The sequence below is a fragment of the Chenopodium quinoa genome, unplaced genomic scaffold (genome assembly GCF_001683475.1).
Source record: "Chenopodium quinoa cultivar QQ74 unplaced genomic scaffold, ASM168347v1, whole genome shotgun sequence".
Classification (NCBI taxonomy): Eukaryota; Viridiplantae; Streptophyta; class Magnoliopsida; order Caryophyllales; family Amaranthaceae; genus Chenopodium; species Chenopodium quinoa.
In genome coordinates this window covers 596821-617403 of record NW_018743880.1, presented here as the reverse complement: position 1 = coordinate 617403, position 20583 = coordinate 596821, and the positions used below count along the sequence as shown (strand labels likewise).

The 20583-nt window shown below is 42.2% G+C and overlaps 1 protein-coding gene across 1 annotated transcript; it reads left to right on the top strand.

Moving 5' to 3' along the window:
- Positions 1–11894: 11894 nt before the first annotated feature.
- Positions 11895–13777, top strand: LOC110686586 (protein BASIC PENTACYSTEINE1-like). Its single transcript, XM_021863192.1, has 2 exons — positions 11895–12029; positions 12559–13777. The coding sequence occupies exon 2, from the start codon at positions 12566–12568 to the stop codon at positions 13409–13411; it is 846 nt and encodes a 281-aa protein (XP_021718884.1). The 5' UTR covers positions 11895–12029; positions 12559–12565; the 3' UTR covers positions 13412–13777.
- The last annotated feature ends 6806 nt before the right edge of the window (positions 13778–20583 follow it).

The following is a 20583-nucleotide window of genomic DNA, read 5'->3' as shown; positions in this document are numbered from 1 at the left end:
AAAAGGAGGGGCTTCGTTCCTACATCAGGCGGTTCAACCTGATGAGAATACAGATTCAAGGGTTACCGGATGAGGTAGCTTATACTGACTTTTTTAGAGGTCTCAAAGACGGGTCTACCTTCAAATTTGATTTAGTTCGAAAAAGGGTGGCGACTCTTCAAGAGGCCTTGATTGAAGCAGAAGCCTATATACAGGCGACTGATCTGTGTACGATGAAACAATCGGACGGGAAGAGGTTCGACAATAGAGAGGGACGACAGAAACAGTCGTCCAACAAAGATGAAAAAAGAAAAGGGGTCTGGGCGGCTGATTCCTCTAAACAGCCGGCCCAGAAAAAGAAAAAAGAATTCAAACCATACTCCCCAAAGTATGTGTTTAACAAGGATAACCAATTTATCCTAAAAGAAATAAAGGGACGGCTCTCAATTGAGAAGCCGCTCCCCATGAAGGGTTCTGTGAGCAACCGGAACCAAGACAAAATCTGTGCTTATCACGATGACATTGGTCATCACACCAATGACTGCATCAGTCTCATGCGGTACCTAGACCGCTTGGCTGATCAAGGTGATCTTGACACTTATGTCAAGAAATCTAAGGGAAACACTTCCTCAAAAAAGCAGTCGGCCAAAAAGAACCAACAGGCCGACAGTTCCGATACAGATGATGCAGTCGTCTACACCATCGCAGGCGGCTTCTCAGGAGGCGGCCCCACTATTAGGGGCAACAAAGATAATATAAGGCGGTTAGATGTAAATTCCGTTCACCAAGAACGGCCGTCTAAATATACATTTCCTGAGATTGTCATCACTGAAGAGGATCTAGGAGGAATAAGGGGGCCGCATGACGACCCTCTCGTTATTGAATGTAAAGTGGCCAACCAGAGAGTTGGTCGAATCCTCATAGATACCGGGAGCTCTTCAGATCTCATCAGCAGCAAATGTCTGTCAAAACTGAAATATCAGACGGACTGCATACATCCGGCCTCCCACCCTTTAATAGGTTTTGGAGGAGGAGTCGTCCACCCACTGGGACGAGTAGACCTACCCTTCCGCCTGGGCGAAAAAGGGGAAGGACGACACATGGTAGTCCGGTTCCTAGTGGTAGAGGAACTCTCGGCCTACAACATGATTTTGGGTCGACCAACCCTGAATAATTCCAAGGCTGTTATAATCCCGTCACTTATGCTGCTTAAGTTTGAAAGGGACAACGGAACAGTCGGCTCCCTAAGGGGAGATCAGAGGATGGCCCGAGAGTGCTATCTCTCGGATGTCAAGCCCACTGCTATGGCCACTGGGTCAAGTGGAGAAAAAACAGACCTTGACAATGTCAAGGAAAGTGCGCCTGTTCAAGAAACAGGCGACAGAAAAAGAAAGGCGCCCCAGACTGAGTCCGCAAGAAAAGCAAGAAAATAGCAATCATTGGCAGGGGACCGGCCGGATGAGTTCCGCCCTCAGCCGGCTGGAGAGCATGCGGACCTGATATTAGACGACTCCCATCCTGACCGAACAGTCAAAGTAGGGACGACTGCTCTGAGAAACCTTGGGGACAACTTTCACAACTTGTTGAAAGAATACAAGGACATCTTTGCATTTGAAGTCCATGAAATGCCAGGCATTAGTCCTGATCTGGCAGTACATAAACTCGCTGTGGATCCGAAAAAGAAGCCGGTACGACAAAAGAAACGGAACCATGGTGAAGAAAGAGGTCAGGCGGCAGCCGCCGAAGTCAAAAAATTACTTGATGCAGGGTTCATTCGGCAATGTTACTTCCCAGATTGGGTTGCAAATGTGGTACTTGTTAAAAAGCCGAATGGCACCTGGCGAATGTGTGTAGACTACACAGACTTGAACAAGGCGTGCCCCAAAGACAGTTACCCTCTGCCTAAAATTGATAACCTGGTCGACTCAACAGCCGGCCATGCCTTGATGAGTTTTATGGACGCCTATTCTGGTTTTCATCAAATTCCTTTATGGAAGAAAGATCAGGAGAAGACGGTCTTCGTCACTGATCAGGGATTATACTGTTACACGGTCATGCCGTTTGGTCTTAAGAATGCCCCGGCTACCTTCCAACGAATGATAAACACAGTGTTCTTTGATCAGATTGGGAGAAACGTCGAGGCATACATTGATGATATGATTGTCAAGACTAAACTTCAGAAAGATCATCTGACGGACCTCCGAGAAACTTTCGCCACACTCAGGCGGCACCATGTCATGCTCAATCCCAAGAAATGTGTATTTGGAGTTGAGTCTGGGAAATTTCTCGGATTCCTTATCAACCAGAGAGGAATAGAGGCGAACCCTGAGAAGGTACAGGCGGTCATTGACATGCAGTCGCCTCGTACCGTCCGAGAGGTTCAGAAGTTAACAGGTTGTCTGGCGGCCTTGGGAAGATTTCTAAGCCGATCAGGCGACAAATGCCTATACTTTTTCCAGGCAATTAAGAAAAAGGCAAGGTTTGAATGGGGGCCGGATGCTGAGGCCGCCTTCCAGAAATTAAAGGTTCATTTGCATTCCTTGCCGAGGCTGGTCAGCCCTTTGCCCAAAGAAAATCTCTACATGTACCTGGCCGTCTCTGATCATGCGTTAAGCGCGGTGCTCCTTGCTGAAAGGGACGGCTGTCAACTTCCGGTCTACTTTGTCAGTCACGTACTGAAAAATGCTGAGTTGAGGTATCCCCTAGTGGAGAAATTTGGTCTTGCACTCTTCATGGCTGTTAAAAAATTGAAGCCCTACTTTCTGGCACATGCAGTCGTCGTGTATACCGACCAACCGATCAAGCGGCCCCTTACCACCATGGAATCCTCCGGACGAATGATCAAATGGGCCATAGAAATGCAGAGTCTCGAAGTTACTTTCGAGCCTAGAAAAGCAGTGAAGGGGCAAGCCTTTGCTGACTTTATTGTAGAGATGACTCGTCCTCCAGACTCTCAAGTTCCAGACCAAGTCTGGAAGGTATATGTCGACGGAAGCTCTACTTCAAACGGTTGTGGAGCAGGCGTCGTATGTCAATCTCCAGAGGGCGACAGGTTCGAGTATGCTCTACGCTTCAGTTTCCAGGCTTCAAACAATGAGGCAGAATATGAAGCTTTACTAGCCGGGATCCGCATGTGTAAGGCGGCCGGAGCAAGGAAAATAGACGCCTGTTCTGATTCACAATTGATAGTGAGTCAGTACAACGGCGAATACGAAGCAACACATCCGGCCATGATCAAGTATTTACAGGCGGTCCGACAAGCAGTCGGCTCCCTTGAGGATTTCCATCTGATCCAAGTGCCGAGATCCGAAAACAACCAGGCAGATGCACTTTCGAAATTAGCATCGTCCGCCTCCTCCGATACTCCTCGAACTGTGTTTTTGGAAGTAATGGAGAAGAGAAGCATCGAGGAAAATCCTATTGGAATTCTAGACAGAAGCTCAACCTGGATGGATTCAATCAGGGCATATCTAACAAACGGTACACTGCCGGATGATCCTCAACAGGCGGCAGCATTGAAAAAACGAGCCTCCTGTTTTGAAATGATACAAGGAGAACTTCACAAGAGGGGGCACCTTCAACCTTTCTTAAAGTGTGTTACTCCTGAAAAGGGACGAGAGATACTAGATGATCTTCACTCTGGTTTCTGTGCTTCCCATATAGGTGGTAGGATGCTTGCTCAAAGGGCAAGGCGGCAGGGCTACTTTTGGCCTACTTTGGAAGCAGATGCAATGGAGATGGTGAAAAAATGTGACAAGTGCCAAAGGTTTGGCAAATTAATTCACCGTCCGGCTACTGACCTCACTACCATTCACAGCCCCCTACCGTTTGCTAAGTGGGGCATGGACATTCTGGGTCCATATACGCCTGCTACAGGCGGCAGAAGGTATATACTTGTTGCCGTTGACTACTTCACTAAATGGGTAGAGGCGGAGGCTGTAAAGGGAATCAAGACGAAAGATGTAATTTCATTCATTTGGAAAAACGTCATCACTCGGTTCGGGGTTCCCATGTCTATGGTTTTTGATAATGGTCCCCAATTTGAGACGCCTGTTCTCAAAAGCTGGTTAGGAGACCAAGGAATTGCACATTACTTTGCATCTGTCGGCCGTCCACAAGCAAACGGCCAGGTAGAGGCCTTTAATAAAATCATCTCAGACGGTCTCAAGAAAAAAATTGAACGAGCAGGCGGCCTATGGGCAGATGAACTACCACATGTTCTTTGGGCCATTAGGACGACTGAAAAAGGGGCGACTGGAGAAACTCCATTCCTCCTAACTTATGGTGCAGAAGCTGTTCTTCCAATAGAACACTACGAGCCGACTCTTCGAGTAATGCTATATGACGAAGAGGCAAACTGGGAAGCTATGCGCCTGGCATTAGACTCACTTCCTGAAAAGAGGGGCAATGCTGTTTTGCGCCATGAGATCTACCGCCTGAGAATGACTAGATCATACAACAAAAAAGTACACAGGCGTCCACTCAAAGTAGGGGACTTTGTACTTAGAAAAATGGAAGCAGTTGGTAGGGCTAATGAGTCTGGCAAACTAACTCCCAACTGGGAAGGACCCTACCGAATCTATGCGGAAGTCAGGGACGGTACCTACCGTCTGGAAACACCAGACGGCCAACCGTTGCCTCGAACTTGGAATGTAGATAACCTTAAAAAATATTTTTTCTGAATGATGTAAAGTAAAGAGCTACTTAATAAAGTTTGCACTTACTATTCAATTTTGTATTACGAGGGGCATGCCGTCTGTACCTTTACAGTCGGCTACTCTCCATTGAGTTTTCACTCTATCTTTAGAGGGGCATGCCGTCTGTTCCTTTACAGTCGGCTACTCTCCATCGAGTATTTTACTCACCATACTTAGCTAAAAAGATTAGGGCCTGATCGATCCTGTACCTAACAGGCGGCTACCCTTCTTTTACTTAGCACCTACGTTCACCAAGAACTTACCAAGGCCACTGGCCGAATGATCAGACCAGGCGCCTAGTCAACTGATCCAACTTTTGAAAACTAATCCGACCTGTCCCAACATTATAGCAGGCGTCCGGCGGCATCCATTAGGATGAAATTCGTCGCAGAGAGCAGCTCCCTTTTGGGTGGAACATTGTTCTATAAACTAATTACACGGCACCTATACGACTGTCCCAAAGGGCAACCACGTAGCCGTTTTTGAGACAAGGATAACTCTATCACTAACCAAACCAGTGGTAGCAGTTGACATCTGAGTCAGATGACCGCCTGTATTACTTGGGATAAATGCAGGGGGTACCTATTGAGTTAATAGCCAACAAACATTGGCGAATCAAGGGGTCTAGCCGGCCTACGCCGCCTGGTACCTCTACTTCTCAAACAAAAGTGACGGCGACTGAGTAACTCCAAAGTTAACTCATAGTCACTCCTTCAAATTTGGTATGGAACCTAAAAGGTTTGAGTCGTCCGCCTGTTTTAAACAAACAAGGGCACTCGAACCCCTATTCCTACTGGATAACCTATTGAGTAAATAGCCAACAAACATTGGTGAATCAAGGGGTCTAGCCGGCCTACGCCGCCTGATACCTTGACTACTCAATCAAGATTGTGACAAAGACTAAGTAACTCCTATGTTAACTTAATAGTCACTCAAACTTAGTATGGAGCCTAAAAGGTATGAGTCGTCCACTTGTTTTTAAACAAAGGCTCTCAACCAATACTCTTGCTAGGTTAACAAATAACAAATTAAAGGCCAACACTGGCAATAAAGGGAAACAACCGGTATCCGCCGCTTGGTTTCCTACTTAAATTCCTTGGCTACTAGGTAATTCAATTTACTTGGTCAAATTGAATAAAGAGTTCGAATACCGATTGATTAAATGGCCGACTGATCATCTATCCTGGAAACAGACAACCAGTCGTCCAGGGGCATAGGCGGCATACTTACTATTTGTACCTGTCTTAACGTTCGGCCATACACAACAGTCGGTCAAGTGGGCAAATTTCAAATACTTAGACAAATTTGAACAAAAACAAAAAATTTGATTAAAATGAGCCGGCCATAAAAGACCAGCAGAATATTCAAAACCCCGGCCCCCTGGCCGGGTAATTACAAAGCAAACGGCACGCAGGCCGTGAAAAGAAAAAAAATACTTAAAGCTTAAGAAGGGGGCAGTTCAGTATCAGCAGCAGCCGCCTGGTCAGCACTCTTCTTGCTGGACTCGGCCTTAGCTGCATCATCTTTTGATGCCTTACCCCCAAGTGGCACAAGCGCCACAACCGGCTCTTCCTCCTCCAACGCAACGTCCATCGCCTCTTCTTCAGCAGCCGCCAGGATCTGTTGATTATATATTTCCGAACACTGGCGGTACGTTCTTTCCCATGAGGCAAAGTCGGCACTGGGGAACAGTCGTTCCCAGGTCATGCGTTGGATTTGGGCGGAGTCTTCCACCATCTCCCGGACGAGCTCTTGTTTCTCTTGCTCGGCCTTGTCCGAGAGCTCTTGGGTAAGACTCTTCTCCTGGTTCACCAGGCGTTCTTTTACGTTAGCCAAAGATTTCTCCATGGCTTCGTAAGAGTGCATTTTTTGGCGAAGGGGTTTCAGCTCGGCTTTAAGTTTGGTGACGGTCCCCTCCAGCTCGTCAACCTTCTTTTGGGCCGTCTCTAGCTGAGCCCGAACAGCGGCGGTCGCCTGCGCCTGATAATAAAGAAGATCAAGGGTCAGTACTTCATTTTGGGCAATTTGAAACATTGCCTTATCACAGCTGGAGGCGGCCATAGCCTTTGCGGCCTTTACCTCTTTGTTTTTCCGATCAATCGGCTTGCGAAGGCTGTTGACTCGGAGCAGGGCCTAAGTACAAAGAAAAACAGGCGTCAGTTTCCAATCAAAAGAGTTAACAGGCGTCCTGGAACTCAAAAGCTCAAAAAGGTGCTAAATATACCTCAGCTAGGATCCCCGAAATTCCATCGAGGTCAAGGGTGCCGGCACCCTTGACCGCCTCCCTGTCAGAGGGAGGAACTACTTTAACCATTGACTTGGCTACCTCAACCAAGTCAAGTCCCTGGGGGCCGGCTGCATTAAGCGAAAAGGAAAAACAAGTTAGATCTAATCAAGAAGGAAGCAAGGGTGAGTTTTTAACAAGCAAATGTCCATACATCTAGGCGGCACCGCCTGGGCTTTTGAAGAAGTGGCCGGCTGCTTCTCAGCCGCCACTGTTTTCCTGGAAGACCCAGGAGAGCTTGCAACAGTCGTCCTCCGGGCCTTGGGGTCCGGCTGTTGCGAGGAAGAAGCCCTTGGAGTGCCAGACTGAAAACAAAAAGAGTTAGTATATGAATAATACAACTAAAAGGAGAAGAGTTTTCAAAGCTTACCAAGGGTGCCTCCTTGCTGGGGGAGTCGGCGTACGACTGCTTCATTAGCGAGGCCCGCAATATGGCCGCCGCAGTCTTAGATGCTGTTATTTTACTCATGGCGTCGGCTGAAAGAAATAAACAGCAAAGTTAGTAAAAATCCCAAGTAAACAAAGCGTGAAAAAACAGAGTATTCGTCAGGCCGGCTACCTCTAGAGCACCGACTGCCGAGGCCACAGGCGGCCAAGAAGTACTCATCATAGAGCCACTTGAAGTTCGGGACGCAGTTTAGGGGTACTTGCTCTCGTACCCCTGAAGTAGAGTTCACCCTAGTCTCTACTTTGAAGAGTCCTTTGTCTAGGATCTCTTTTTTAGCCTTTGGGGGAACGGGCGGCATGCTGCGACCGCCTGCGAGAAGAGGCGGATCCCTGTTCCACTTGTTAAAACGTTTGTTCAGCTCCGTGTCTGAACTCTCGATAATAAGGAAGGTGTTCCGCCAATCCTTCCATTTGTTTGCCTTACCTCTCGTCATGAGGTAACCCCTATGGCTTGTGAATTGATACCAGCCGGTACCTCCCGACTTAGGGGTCCGGCTGAGATAGTTCATGTGGGCGAAAGCCTCAAAACTTGGCTCCACCCCGTTCAGTTCGCACCCGGCCACATAGCCGAGTACGTTAACCCAAGAGTTGGGGGCTAACTGCCATAACCCCAGATCATACCCATCTAAAATCCGCTGAACAGCCGGATGTAATGGGAAGCGCAGTCCAGCTTTGATGGCCGCCACATAGCAGCCAAAGCAGCCGTCACCATAGCTGGTACCAGCCGGCCAGACGACAGTATCTTCTGGATCCGGCACAAACAGTAAATACTCTGAGCCCATTTTGTGGTTAGCAATAAAGCTCGCCACGTTGTCTCGCATGGTTGCGATCCGGCCCCGGGGCACCCTGCAGTAGTAGGGGGCGTTTTCCTCTCTGTAAGAGGCGGACGGCTCTGCCCAATTATCCCCCTTCTCCACTGCATGGGAACTTCTCGCCTCTTGTAGGCGGCTATGTTTCTCTTCTGAGCCAGAAGAACTATGGTCAGAAGAGCTGGAATCGGACTCGTCCCCTGACGAGTCCGAAGAGGACGACTCCTCCCCTCTCCTAGAGGGGCCCGCCTCCTCTCCCTTAGAAGGAGCAGAAGGAAAATTAGACATGTCCACGGTTAGATGAGAAGGGAACACCTTGGTCCCTCTCTCAGAACTGTCAGCTTGACAGTCGCCTCGTTCTACATCTGGCGCCTGGTCAGATGTTTCGCTAAGGAGCACCCTTTGGGAGGAGCCGTCTGAGTTTGATATCATAGCAGTCTTTTTTGTTCTGGCCATCACGTTCTGCATAGACACAGATTCAGTCGGACTTTGTATAAAGGGCAAAGATGGGTCCAGAAAAGGGCAGGCGGCACTCCTAGTCCTAGATTCAGCCGTCCCCGGTGACCGGCTGATCACTAACTTAGGGCGTGTCGTGTGCTTCCATGGTGCCATTTCAAAAAATAAAAAGAAAATTAAGAGTAAGAGAACTGAGTTACCTGAACGGATGACGGTTGATGAAGTCCTGAAAGTTCGGGTCAGTCGGCTTGTCAGAACAGGCGGTAGGCAGAAAAAGTCCGAAAATGTCAGAGCAAGTTCAGGGGTCCGAATGTTCTCGCAAAAGTTCTCAAATGTGAAAATGACCGAAGTCCGCACTTCCTTTTATAGGCAAAATGAGAAGGCGAAGGGTCGCTTCCAAATTCAAATTTGGGCGGGAAAAAACTCTCGGCCGTCTGCAAGGTGACACCTGTAACGGGCCGTCGCCTGTCACCGTGCGACACCTGTCACAGGCGACACGTGACCAGTCGCGTGCCACCTGTGAGGGGCAAATGATTAGGGGATTTTTATCCACCAATCACCGTCTGACAAGTGGACCAACCAGGTTCCGCCACGTGTCCTTCACGAAGGCCAACAGGGGCTTGCCACGTGTCGATCACAGATACGTCCTCCACGGACCACTTAAGACACGCCACGTGTCCACCCATGCCAAATGGGACAACCGGCCATCAAGGCCCAATTCAGTCTAGAGGCCCGATCAGCCCTAGGTTTACCTTAAACCTAGAGAGTTGCACGCTTCCCAAGGCTATAAATACTCGATTAATCCTCATTAATCACACAACGGAAAACAACCGAATAATTAAGAGATCAAGCAGAGAAGAACAGACTTATTAGCAACCGGCTAATCTCGCTAACAACGCAGATTACCAACACTAAGCACTCTCACCTAGAGAGATCTGATTACTTTAATTTCTGTATTGATTACTCCTTAATCAGGTACTAACTTGATCGTTGGAGGCGGAGCTCTCAGGAGTCTCCGTTATTTTGCAGGTACAGGCGTCCGGTTCCAGTCTCGGAATTGTAACTCTCCCGCAGGACATCAGAAAACCCCGAAACACATTCAAGTTCGGGTTGAGTCAGATAATTATTTGGTCGGAATCTTAAAAGTTGGATCATTTTTTATTTTGGTTCAAATTCAATTCGTATAAATATCGATGTGGTCAAGTTGAACCTATATAATTAGGCCTTCCATAATTCAATCAACCATTATCAAGATTTTATTAAACCTAATACAAAGTAATAGAGAACAAAAAATATGTAAGTGAACAAATTGTACTAATATGTTGTTAAGGAATGAAGGTTTACAAAATTGTCCAATATATAAGTTGAACCAATTCAAAGGTACAAAAAATTTTATTCAGCGCGTTTTTGGTGCGGCTGGCCGCACGGTGCGGCAAAGTGCCATATCAGTAACCCTTCTAGCAACCCTTCAAGTAACTCCATTTAAGTAACCCCTCTACTAACTCCCCAGACAAAGTAACCCCTGACTGACTTAGTAACCCCTGACTGACCTGGTAACCCCTAGTAACCCCCGACCTAGTAACCCCTAGTAACTCCTGACTAACCTAGTAACCCCTAACCTAGTAACCCCAGGTAACCCCTAACCGACCTAGTAACCCCTAACCTAGTAACCCCAGGTAACCCCTAACCGACTTAATAACCCCTAACCTAGTAACCCCAAGTAACCCCAACTTAGTAACCCCTAACCGGACTTAATAACCCCTAACCTAGTAACCCCTAGTAACCCCAAGTAACCCCAACTTAGTAACCCCTAGTAACCCCAAGTAACCCTAACCAAGTAACCCCAAATAACCCCTAATCAATCTAGTAACCTCTAACCTAGTAACCCCAAGTAACCCCTAACCGACCTAGTAACCCTTAGTAACTCCCTACCTAGTAACCCCTAACCGACCTAGTAACCCCTGACCAATATAGTAACCCCTAGTAGCCCCCGACCTAGTAACCATTTAACCCACACCCTAACCCATCGTAGCCACCACTAACACCAACCTTTCTCAACCGCCGTCCTCCAAACCTTAAACTCCACCACACCACCACCCATTCTCGTATTACTAAAAACCATTAAAATTGTTAAATAAAAAATTAAATCGAACAAATACCTCAAAATAAATATTGGCTTCGAGTTTCACTTGAAATATGGCTAAAAAGGCCAAATTCAGCCATAAAAACTCTAGATCTAGAGTTTTCATGGCTAAATTTGGCCTTAAAACCTCAAGCTTGTTTTTTCGGCGACGGAGTACGAGGAGCTTCCTTACCCCCTACAACCGTTGCTCCATTTAACTTGTTTAATTTGAGTGGGCTAACTAGAGAAGATGAAAATAGAAGAGAGAAAGAGATAGAAGAGAGTTCATGAAAGGAGTGTTTTAGGTGGGAAGAAGAAAATAGAAAAGAGAATGAGAAAGAAGAGAGAAAAAAGAAAATAAAAAAATATATTATATTGTGGTTGGCCGTACGGTGCGGCCAGCCGCATATGAAAACCTTCCATGACTCAGGTCAATAACAAGTTCTGTTGGGTTGTAACCGTTTTCAGGTTCTAATTGGGTCGGGTACTAGTTCGAAGTTAGACTGTAGTTGGGTTAGATTAAATCAGTTAACGGTTACTATCAATTCAGGTGCCGATTTGGGTTAAGGTCATAAAATATTGGATCAAATCGGTTGTCGGTTAACAACAGGTCGAGGTCAGCTCGGGTTACATGTCAGTAGTTTCACCCCATTGTTTGGGTATAGGTAAGATTTAGATCATTGCGAGTTCAGGTCGGATTCTCGGATCGAGTCAGATTTTGACAACTCTAGTACTATTATTTCGTACGTGGTAATGTGGTACTCCCTCCGTGTTTTGTAAGTGTTACACTTTTCATTTTCGATCGTATTTTTTTAAGTGTTACACTTCTTTTTTTGGCAAAAAGTTAAATTAAAATATTATTACTCTCTCATCTCATGGACTCCACCCAAATCCACTACTACTTTTTTACTATATCTTTCCTTTCACATTTATTACTTTCAATAACCCTAAACTATTTAACCATACTATTTTTTTATAATTTTTTAATATTCCAATTATTCGACTTACCTCTTATTTTATTTAAGTCAATTAAATTGCTTAAAATTATGTACCGATTAAAGTGTAACACTTAAAAAAATACTTATCGAGTATTAATGAAATTTTAGATTTTAAGATGGCGTGCATATTCGGCTCTTTTATACCATTTGAGTCTTTCTCTCTCCTCTCTCCTCTCCTCCCCTTTCTCTCTCCAACCGAAGAAAGAACCCTAACCCGGCTATTCCCGTTCTTCGTCAGTAAGTACCCTTTCTCTCTCTTCTGTCTTCTCTTGTCTCTCTCCTCTTCCTCTTTTCTCCCTTATCTATTTATTATGTCTCTTCTTTTACAAACTTCTTTTAATGCTTCTAGATCTGTTATCTTGAGATCTGAATTTTTAAGCAGTTTATCACAGTTGAGATCTCACTTTTTTAAATTTTGAATCTTGTTCTTGCATTGGAATCGGAATCGAAATGTGGATTGATAGAATTACAATTGAAGTGATCTGATTGTTGTAATTTGGTTGTTTAACATCAATGCTGTTGAAATTATGATGGGTGTTTGTTTATTGTGTCTGGGTTTGACTTTGTTGTAATTTTGTTGAATTTTGGTTGATTTTATTGTTAAATGTCGTTCGATTTGATTGAGTTTAGGGTTTTGTATGTTTTAGGGTGTGTAATGAGGAACTTAATGTCGGACAGAGAACGGGTTGGAGTTTGTAAATTCATCTCTAATTAACAATTTTCCCCTTATTTCCTTTTTTTTTTCAATTTTTTTGGTTCAACCTAGTTTTCCGATGGACGGCGATGGTGGTCTTAATATGCGGAATTGGGGATATTATGATCCTCCCATGAAGCATCTGAATTTGCAGCTTATGTCTAACATGGCGGACCGGAAACCGCTACTTGGAAGCCGTGAGTCGGCTCTAATTGCGAATTCCAATGCCGGGTTTCATCAGAGGGATTATGTGGTTCCGAATTCTCATTACCCGGTTGATTATAATATGAGGGAAGCTTGGATCCATAGAGATAATAAATTTTTTAATATGTTGCCTACTAGTCATAGTTATGGTATTCCGACTGAAACCGCCCCAACTCATCACCCTATGCAAATGCTTCGTCAACCTGAATCTTCAAATGAGGAAAGGACAGTCCGAATTGAGCCAGTATGTGAAATCAATAATGGGCCCATGAAAAAGAGATCAGCTGGGAAATCTGAAAAGGCTCCTAAAATGAAGAAACCAAAGAAGGCACTTAGTGGCCCTAAGGAAGGGGGCAGTGGTTCAAGTCAAAGGGCTAAGTCTGCGAAGAAAACCACGGAGGTTATCATAAATGGAATTGATATGGATATTTCTAGTATTCCGATTCCAGTTTGTTCTTGCACTGGGGCTCCTCAACAATGTTATCGATGGGGTTCTGGTGGGTGGCAGTCAGCGTGCTGTACAACGAGTTTGTCAACGTACCCCTTACCAATGAGTTCTAAACGACGTGGAGCGAGGATAGCTGGGAGAAAGATGAGTTTGGGGGCATTCAAGAAGGTGTTGGAAAAGTTGGCAGCCGAAGGTTATAACTTTACTAACCCAATTGATTTGAGGACTCATTGGGCTAAACATGGTACCAACAAGTTTGTGACTATCAGGTAGATGTACAATTCAGATTCTACAATTGGCCTCACTTTGCGTTCGGCCTGCTTCTCATGTACATATGTATGTCGCCTGAAACTGAGGCTCGTTTAAATGGTTTGTAGTCCATGAATTATCCTTTTCCATGTTACATCTTCTCGAAATTTACTACCTTTTGGGATTTTAAGATTTGTTGTTTCATTCTTGATTCTGCTTGTAGTATTAGGAATTCCACTAATGTATTTCTGCCTGGTTAGTGAAAGTAGTGGACGAGATTTTATTTATTTCTTCCTTGGAGCTTAAGCTTCATAGTTGACAGTATCATGTTAACAGATAACTATCTTCCTTATAAAGGTTTACTTCTGCTGACCAGTCGATTTGATGTCATGGTTTTCTCTCATTTGAAGGTGCTAACTTGTTGGTCATTGTGCCCACAATGCTTTAAGCTAGTTGTGAACTCAATCTGTTACCAGAAATTTTCATTAATTCTACTAGCTTTGGCTTCTTAAATCCAGTTGCAGACCCTGTACATGTGTTTTAGCTATTGATTGTTTATTATATAATTTTAGTTCATAAAACTTGGTAGTTATGCTCAGAAGGGTGTTAGTGTTATCTATGGTGAAGTTGGACATAATTTTAATCACAAATTTGTTTTAGGTAATTTTCCTGGATTTTATAGTGATGTTGGATAAATTTATGATGTTAAAATTTGTGAACTTCATTATTGCTCGTATAGTAGTGGACTGATTGTGATTCTTATAATCCTTTGACCTTTTGCTTTGCATTTGAACACATCTTTCTTTATTGGCATAAATTCTTATGATATTTTTCTTGTAAAATTTTACTTATTGCTGTTCTTCGTATTTTGTGGCTTATGATTTCAGATTGGATAGTATTGACTTTTTTGTGTTGTGCTACTTTTGTCTTTGACTTGAGTCATAATGTGATATTGTTCCTTTTTATTTTATTTTATTTATTTATTTATTTATTAATTTGGCATAATTAGAAGCCCATGGGTGTCCTACCAAGGCTTGATTTGGATTTGGTGATCATGGATGTATCGAATACGTTTATTTTAAAATTAATATGAATTATCTGTATTGTTTTTTGCTAAATTGTTTATGCATTGTGACTATATAGTAATCAAGTAATATGTTTTATGATGAGCTAGTGTTGGTTACTTTTACCCATGTTGGCATATCTTTATTTTATTTATTATTTCTCCTTTTATTTTATTTTTTATACTTCCTCCGTTTTCTTTTAGATGCAACCCATCTTTTAGCGCGGTAATTAAGAAAGACGGGGTTTACATGATATAATAAACTTTAAAATAGGATGAGTTGGTTGTTAGGAGTGCAATTTAGTGGGTCATGTGCTTTAAATAAAGAAAATCGTATAGTTTTTCCCTAAAGTAACTTTCCTTTTATAATGTGTTGCAACTTGCAAGTATTGTGACATTTCCTTTTAGGGAAGTGTTGCAAGTAAAAGAAAACGGAGGAAGTATTGATGAAACACTTGTTACACGTGTGCCAATGTGTAATAGGCTGAATTCTACTGTAAGTTATTGAGACAATTATTAATGGAAGGTTGGCAATTTCATTGATTAATACGTAAAACAGGGGATACATCTAGCAACTTTAGGCTGCCAATCTCTCTAGCAACTTGAGGTTGCAATTCTCAAATGTTCTTGCTTAATTTCTGGATATCCCTTTTCACTACTCAGACTACCATACATATACTAAAATGGTCAGCTGACCTTGAGGTTAACATGTGATACATGCTAACACTAATTTAGAAAAATATAAATATAACACAAAGATACTAATTGCCTTTCTTTCCTTCTCTTTTTCTTAATTGGATTTGTCTTGTTGCTAAGAAATGCCTCCTGCTGCTGTTGCTTGGTGTTGTCCCTCCTTGTTTCTCTCTTTGCGCCTCGCATACACCACCAAAGGTGGTTGACTAGGCTGGTGTTGACTTGTTTGACCAGGGTTGAGGTGTGGGTCAACCGTGTCCATGACACAATGTTAATTATTAACCATTACTTTAATTATTAGTAACTAGGATTGGGAGCATTGATATTTACAAATTATAAATCAAGACAAATCTAATAAGATCTTTCATGATTGTTTTTTTGTTTACAAAATTTCTTTTACCGAAAATAGAGATCATATAGTGTGAATTTTATTAATTTTGAAGTGTTGAAGTATGTTTTAATTCTTTTACTTTCTGAAATTTCTTTATTAATTATTAGGAAACAAAAGAAATTGCCAATTTATGTGAATATTTGTAATTTAGGCATTTCAGTCTTTAATTTCATGAATATTATCTGGATTTGCTTTGTGAGTGCATTTTTTTAAATGGAATTTTTGTGTATAATTTATGCGAAGTATGCTTTACCCTTTTTCTAGTTTATTGGTAATAGATCTAATGGATGACCGACCTTACATGGAAGTCGTATATTGAGGTAAAATTTTAAGAATTAATGTCTATAATTAGGTATAATATACAAAAATTATAACATGTTGATAACTTGATATCTAAAATCTACATATAGAGATGAATTTAATTAGATTTCTTGCGAATGTTTTTTTTTTCCCCTTACATAATACGGAGTATCAATGAGGGAACCCCAATTTCTCAACATGAGAAATATGGGGTATTTCTTTCTAAAAATGGTATTTCTGTAAGTAAAAAGAATATTATGATTTTTTTGGTACTTTTCTTTTGTCCTTTTCTTCTTTTTCCTCCATCTTCTTCATCCTCCAACTTCTTTCTTCTCCTCCATCTTCTTCATCCTCCAACTTCTTCATACTACATTTTCTTCTTGTTTTATTGCTCCTCCATTGTAGTAACTCGCGTACACCACTTTCACCACCATGTTTTCTAAGTGAAAAGCCTAACCGAAAATAGTGGAAACAAGGGTATGGTTAACCCTTAATGAAAAGGGTTATGTCCACCTCCATTGAAGTCTAGCTTCTCCATGTTTGAGTGCCTGTTGAAGGCTTGCTTCTCCATTATCGTTTGATTGTGGTTCTTCAATGAAAACTCTTCATTTGCTAGAAAATACAAAATTTTTTAGACAAATTTTCAACACTAACCCAACTTATTTGAAAATATCAAATTTGTCCCGTTGAGAATCATGAGATTTTTTCACGTTGAGAAACGTGTATTTTTTCAATATCAATAGTCAAAGTGAGTGTCTAAATGTCCAATGTGTGTGATGTGGGCCTCATTACTAGCCATGTTTGGAAAACTCTTTCAGTTTGGTTTAGTTGTTGATAGTTTATAAATGGCCGCACATTATTATTTAGAACTAGTTTTTGGACCCGAGCGATGCCCCAAATTATTACATGAAACTAATCATTAATATGCATTGTAATTTTTTTAGGGAAATATATGTTGTAATTTATGATTCAATTTTCTTGTAATTAAATTTGTTATTCATATTGTCATTTGCTACATATTAATATTTTGTATTCAAAAATAGCATAAAAAATCACATACCTTGGTGGCAAGACACTTAATGGTGGAATAAGAGGTTGCGAGTTCAAATCTTATTTTTTTTTTTTTAAAATATAAGTACATGACATGTAATGAAAACAAATGGAAAGGGAAGCCACATGGATTTATGAGTAGTTGAGTGGATAAACGTGGTGTAGTGCGGAGAGTTTACCTGACACGTGGATGTTGTTAGATACACCTTTTAATATATTAGTATAGACTAGTGAGTAGCTCGGGCGTTGTCCTGGGTATCTACTATTGTAGACATGTAATCAATAATTTTTTTACAAGACTTTTCAAAATTTTAACTGTCATTATCAAACCAAAATTGAGTTATTTTTTGAGTATTTTTTTAGAAAAAAAAATTAAAACTTGTGGTTTGCAGTTATATAAATTTTATGTTCATATTAATATTATATATATTTTTTTAAACCATATTAATATTATATTTGATATTTAGCTTAGATGGTAAAATTGTTATTTTTCTTATAAGAGGTTGAGAAATCGATATTCCTTATCCTAACATTTTTATATGGATTAATGTTGGTTGTTTGGGTGATGTGGCATTGTTTGAGTGATAATGTGACATCATGAAATGTTGGGAAGATGACACGACGCAACAAAAAAGAGAGCACATGACACATTGACATTCTTAAAAACGCCTTTTAATAAAGTATAGATTTTTGAAAAGAAAACAAGATACAATTTTGTTATGAAAATATTGTGTGGATATCCATTATCCTCTTTGTATATTTCCAGAATATTGTAGATCTAGGGTTTATTCTTATCTAAGCAAACCCTACTTATAATATTTTATGTATATATACCCCAATCATATGGAATAACATGAATAGATTAAGTGAGGTTTGACTTTCGTTGACTTTCTTTCTTCTCTTTCTTCTTCACGGTTCTTCATTTTTGATTGGTTTTCTTCATCAAATCTGGATATCAATGGCGAAGAAGAAGAAGCAAGCTATTTCTACACCTCAGGTAGCGCAACAAAAGACTGCTCATGAAGTTGTTGGTTCGATTTTGCAGAATGAGGGAAACTCAAGTACCTCTTTCGTTCCTAGTCCGATTCAAGAGGTGGATGAATTGGTTACTCCGGCGCCGGCGTTAGTGCAGTCGGCTTGTGGAGCTATTTCCGGTGTTCCATTGGATGCTGAAGCTACTCTATTTGCTGAAGCTGCTGCTAGGCCGAGTCAGTCCAATGGAACAGTACCTAGGGTTTCTAGGGTTACTATTCCATTGGATGCTGGTGGATCTGGGCATAGTGTTGGGCCAGGGCGTTCTCTTCACTATTCCTCACCCTCTCTGGAGCATAATGTGCATAAAATTAATGAAGATCGAGCTGCTTCTCCCTCTGCCCTGAACCTGAACTCGCGCAAGTTTGATGAAAACCGAGCTGCCTCTTCCCCTGTTCTGGAGCAGAATGCGAGTGATCGAGCTGCACCTTTTACTGGGAATATGGCTGCAAAGGGGGCTACATTATCCTTTGTTGCTCCGAAAGTGCAGGACGGGAGACTCATTGCCGAGCTACAGGCAGCCGAGCTTGAGGTAGGTAATCGAAAATGGGCTAATGCTTTAGTCTTTTATGTGGTTGGCTTTTTCCCTACTATTGCTGCTGTTCTTCGTTTCTTTGCTCAACAATGGAACGATATGCAAAAACCAGATGTGTATTGGCATGATAATGGGTACTTTATTGTCAATATGTGTTCTAGTGATGATAGAGATACTATACTTTGTTCTGGTCCTCATATGTTCCTTGGAAAGCCTGCAATAGTGAAGCCTTGGTGTCCTAATTTTAATTTTCATGCTGAAATTCTTAGAACTGTCCCTCTTTGGGTTAAATTCCCTAATCTCCCACTTAATTGTTGGGGATCTGACACTCTTAGCCGCCTTGGTAGTTTGCTTGGAGTGCCAATTTGTGCTGATGAGTGTACTACTAGACAACTTAGAGTGTCTTTTGCTAGAGTTCTGATTGAAATTGATGTTACAAAGCCTATGCCCACCTCTATATGGGTTGAGAGTCCTTCGAAGGAACTATTGGAGATCAGGGTGGTGTATGAGTGGGGTCCTCAGTTTTGCTCTAAGTGTAACAAGATTGGTCATGATTGCTCTGTTAAGCCTCCTATGCCTAAGCAGGCTTCTAAGCAACCGACTCCTGTTCCTCCTAAGCAAAAGGTTTGGGTTCTTAAGCCTACCCATGTTCCTGCTTCTACTACTGCTGTTGATGTTGATGTTTCTGTTCATGGGCAATCTATTATTACTCCACAGGTTAATGCCTCTCAGAATTCAGATGAGGGGTGGAGAATAGTAGGGAGGAAGACAAAAAGCCAGCAAACTAGAGTTCATCAGCCTGCTTCTACCTCTAATGCCTTTGTTGCTTTATTTGCAAATGAAATGGATGGTGCAGGTGGTTTCACTATAAATCCAAGCGGGGGTGAGGTTAATCCCCCTTTGGTGTCATGATTTACTCTGTTTGGAATGTCAGGGGCCTGAATGACCCTGGCAAAGTTGCCTCTGTAAAGAGGTTGCTTAATTCTCATTCAGTTGATTTTGTTGGATTGCTTGAAACAAAAATCAAATTGAAAAATGTTCTCACTTTTCAGAGGAAGTTTGGCTCTTCTTGGCTTTGGTTGTGTAATTATGACCATTCTCCCAAAGGGAGGATTTGGCTTGATTGGAATGTGGATAGAGTAACTGTTAATGTCTTGAAGGTTCATGAACAGTTCATTCATTGTAATGTTTCTTCTAAGGATCTCTCTACTCAAATTTATCTCACCGTTGTGTATGGTCTTCACTCCATTCATGATAGGCTTCCTTTGTGGGAGGGGCATAGAAGCATCTCTATTCAGCATTCTCCTTGGCTTTGTGTTGGTGACTATAATCTGTTCTTCATACTTCAGATAGGCTTCATGGTGCTGATGTTACTGATTATGAGACTAGAGACTTTCAGAATTTGGTTGATGATTTGGATCTCACTGAGATCAAAAGCAAAGGGTCCTTTTACTCTTGGTCTAATAAGGCTCATACTGGCCCTAGAACGCTCTCTATACTTGACAGAGTCTTTGGTAACCAAGCTTGGTTAGCTTCTCATGGGCATGTGGAGACTGTTTATCTCCCTCCTTCTTTATCTGATCATAGTCCAGTTCTGTTGGATATTTTCTCTGGCCTTGTGGGGAAAGGTAGACCTTTCCGATTTCTAAACTGTATTGCTGATCAACCTGATTTTCTTGATACTGTTTTGCAGGCTTGGGTTCTGGTAGTTCTGTTTGGCAGAAGCTTAATTCTGTGAAGTCTAGTATCAAATCTCTTAATAGCAAGCAGTTTGGTAACATTGAGGAAAAGATTGACCAGGCTAATGTTGAGCTTTCTAGAATTCAAACCTTAATGGCCCAGAACCCTGATGATTTGGACTTATATGCTAAAGAATCTGATGCTATTAAGGTTGTCAAGCACTGGAATGATGTTCAGGAAAACATCTTCAAGCAAAAATCTAAGATTAATTGGGTTAAGCTTGGAGATGGAAATTCTCACTATTTCTTCTCTGTGATGAAGACTAGGCAAGCAAGGAATAGAATTAACTCCATCTTTGATTCTAATCAGGTGTTGCTCAAGGATCCAAATGCTATTTCTCATGAAATTATCTCTTTCTATAAGTCTCTTTTAGGGACTCAGGCTCCTTGGCT

Coding starts and splice junctions, on each gene's coding strand:
- LOC110686586 (XM_021863192.1), top strand. CDS start 12,566: ATGGACGGCGATGGTGGTCTTAATATGCGGAATTGGGGATATTATGAT.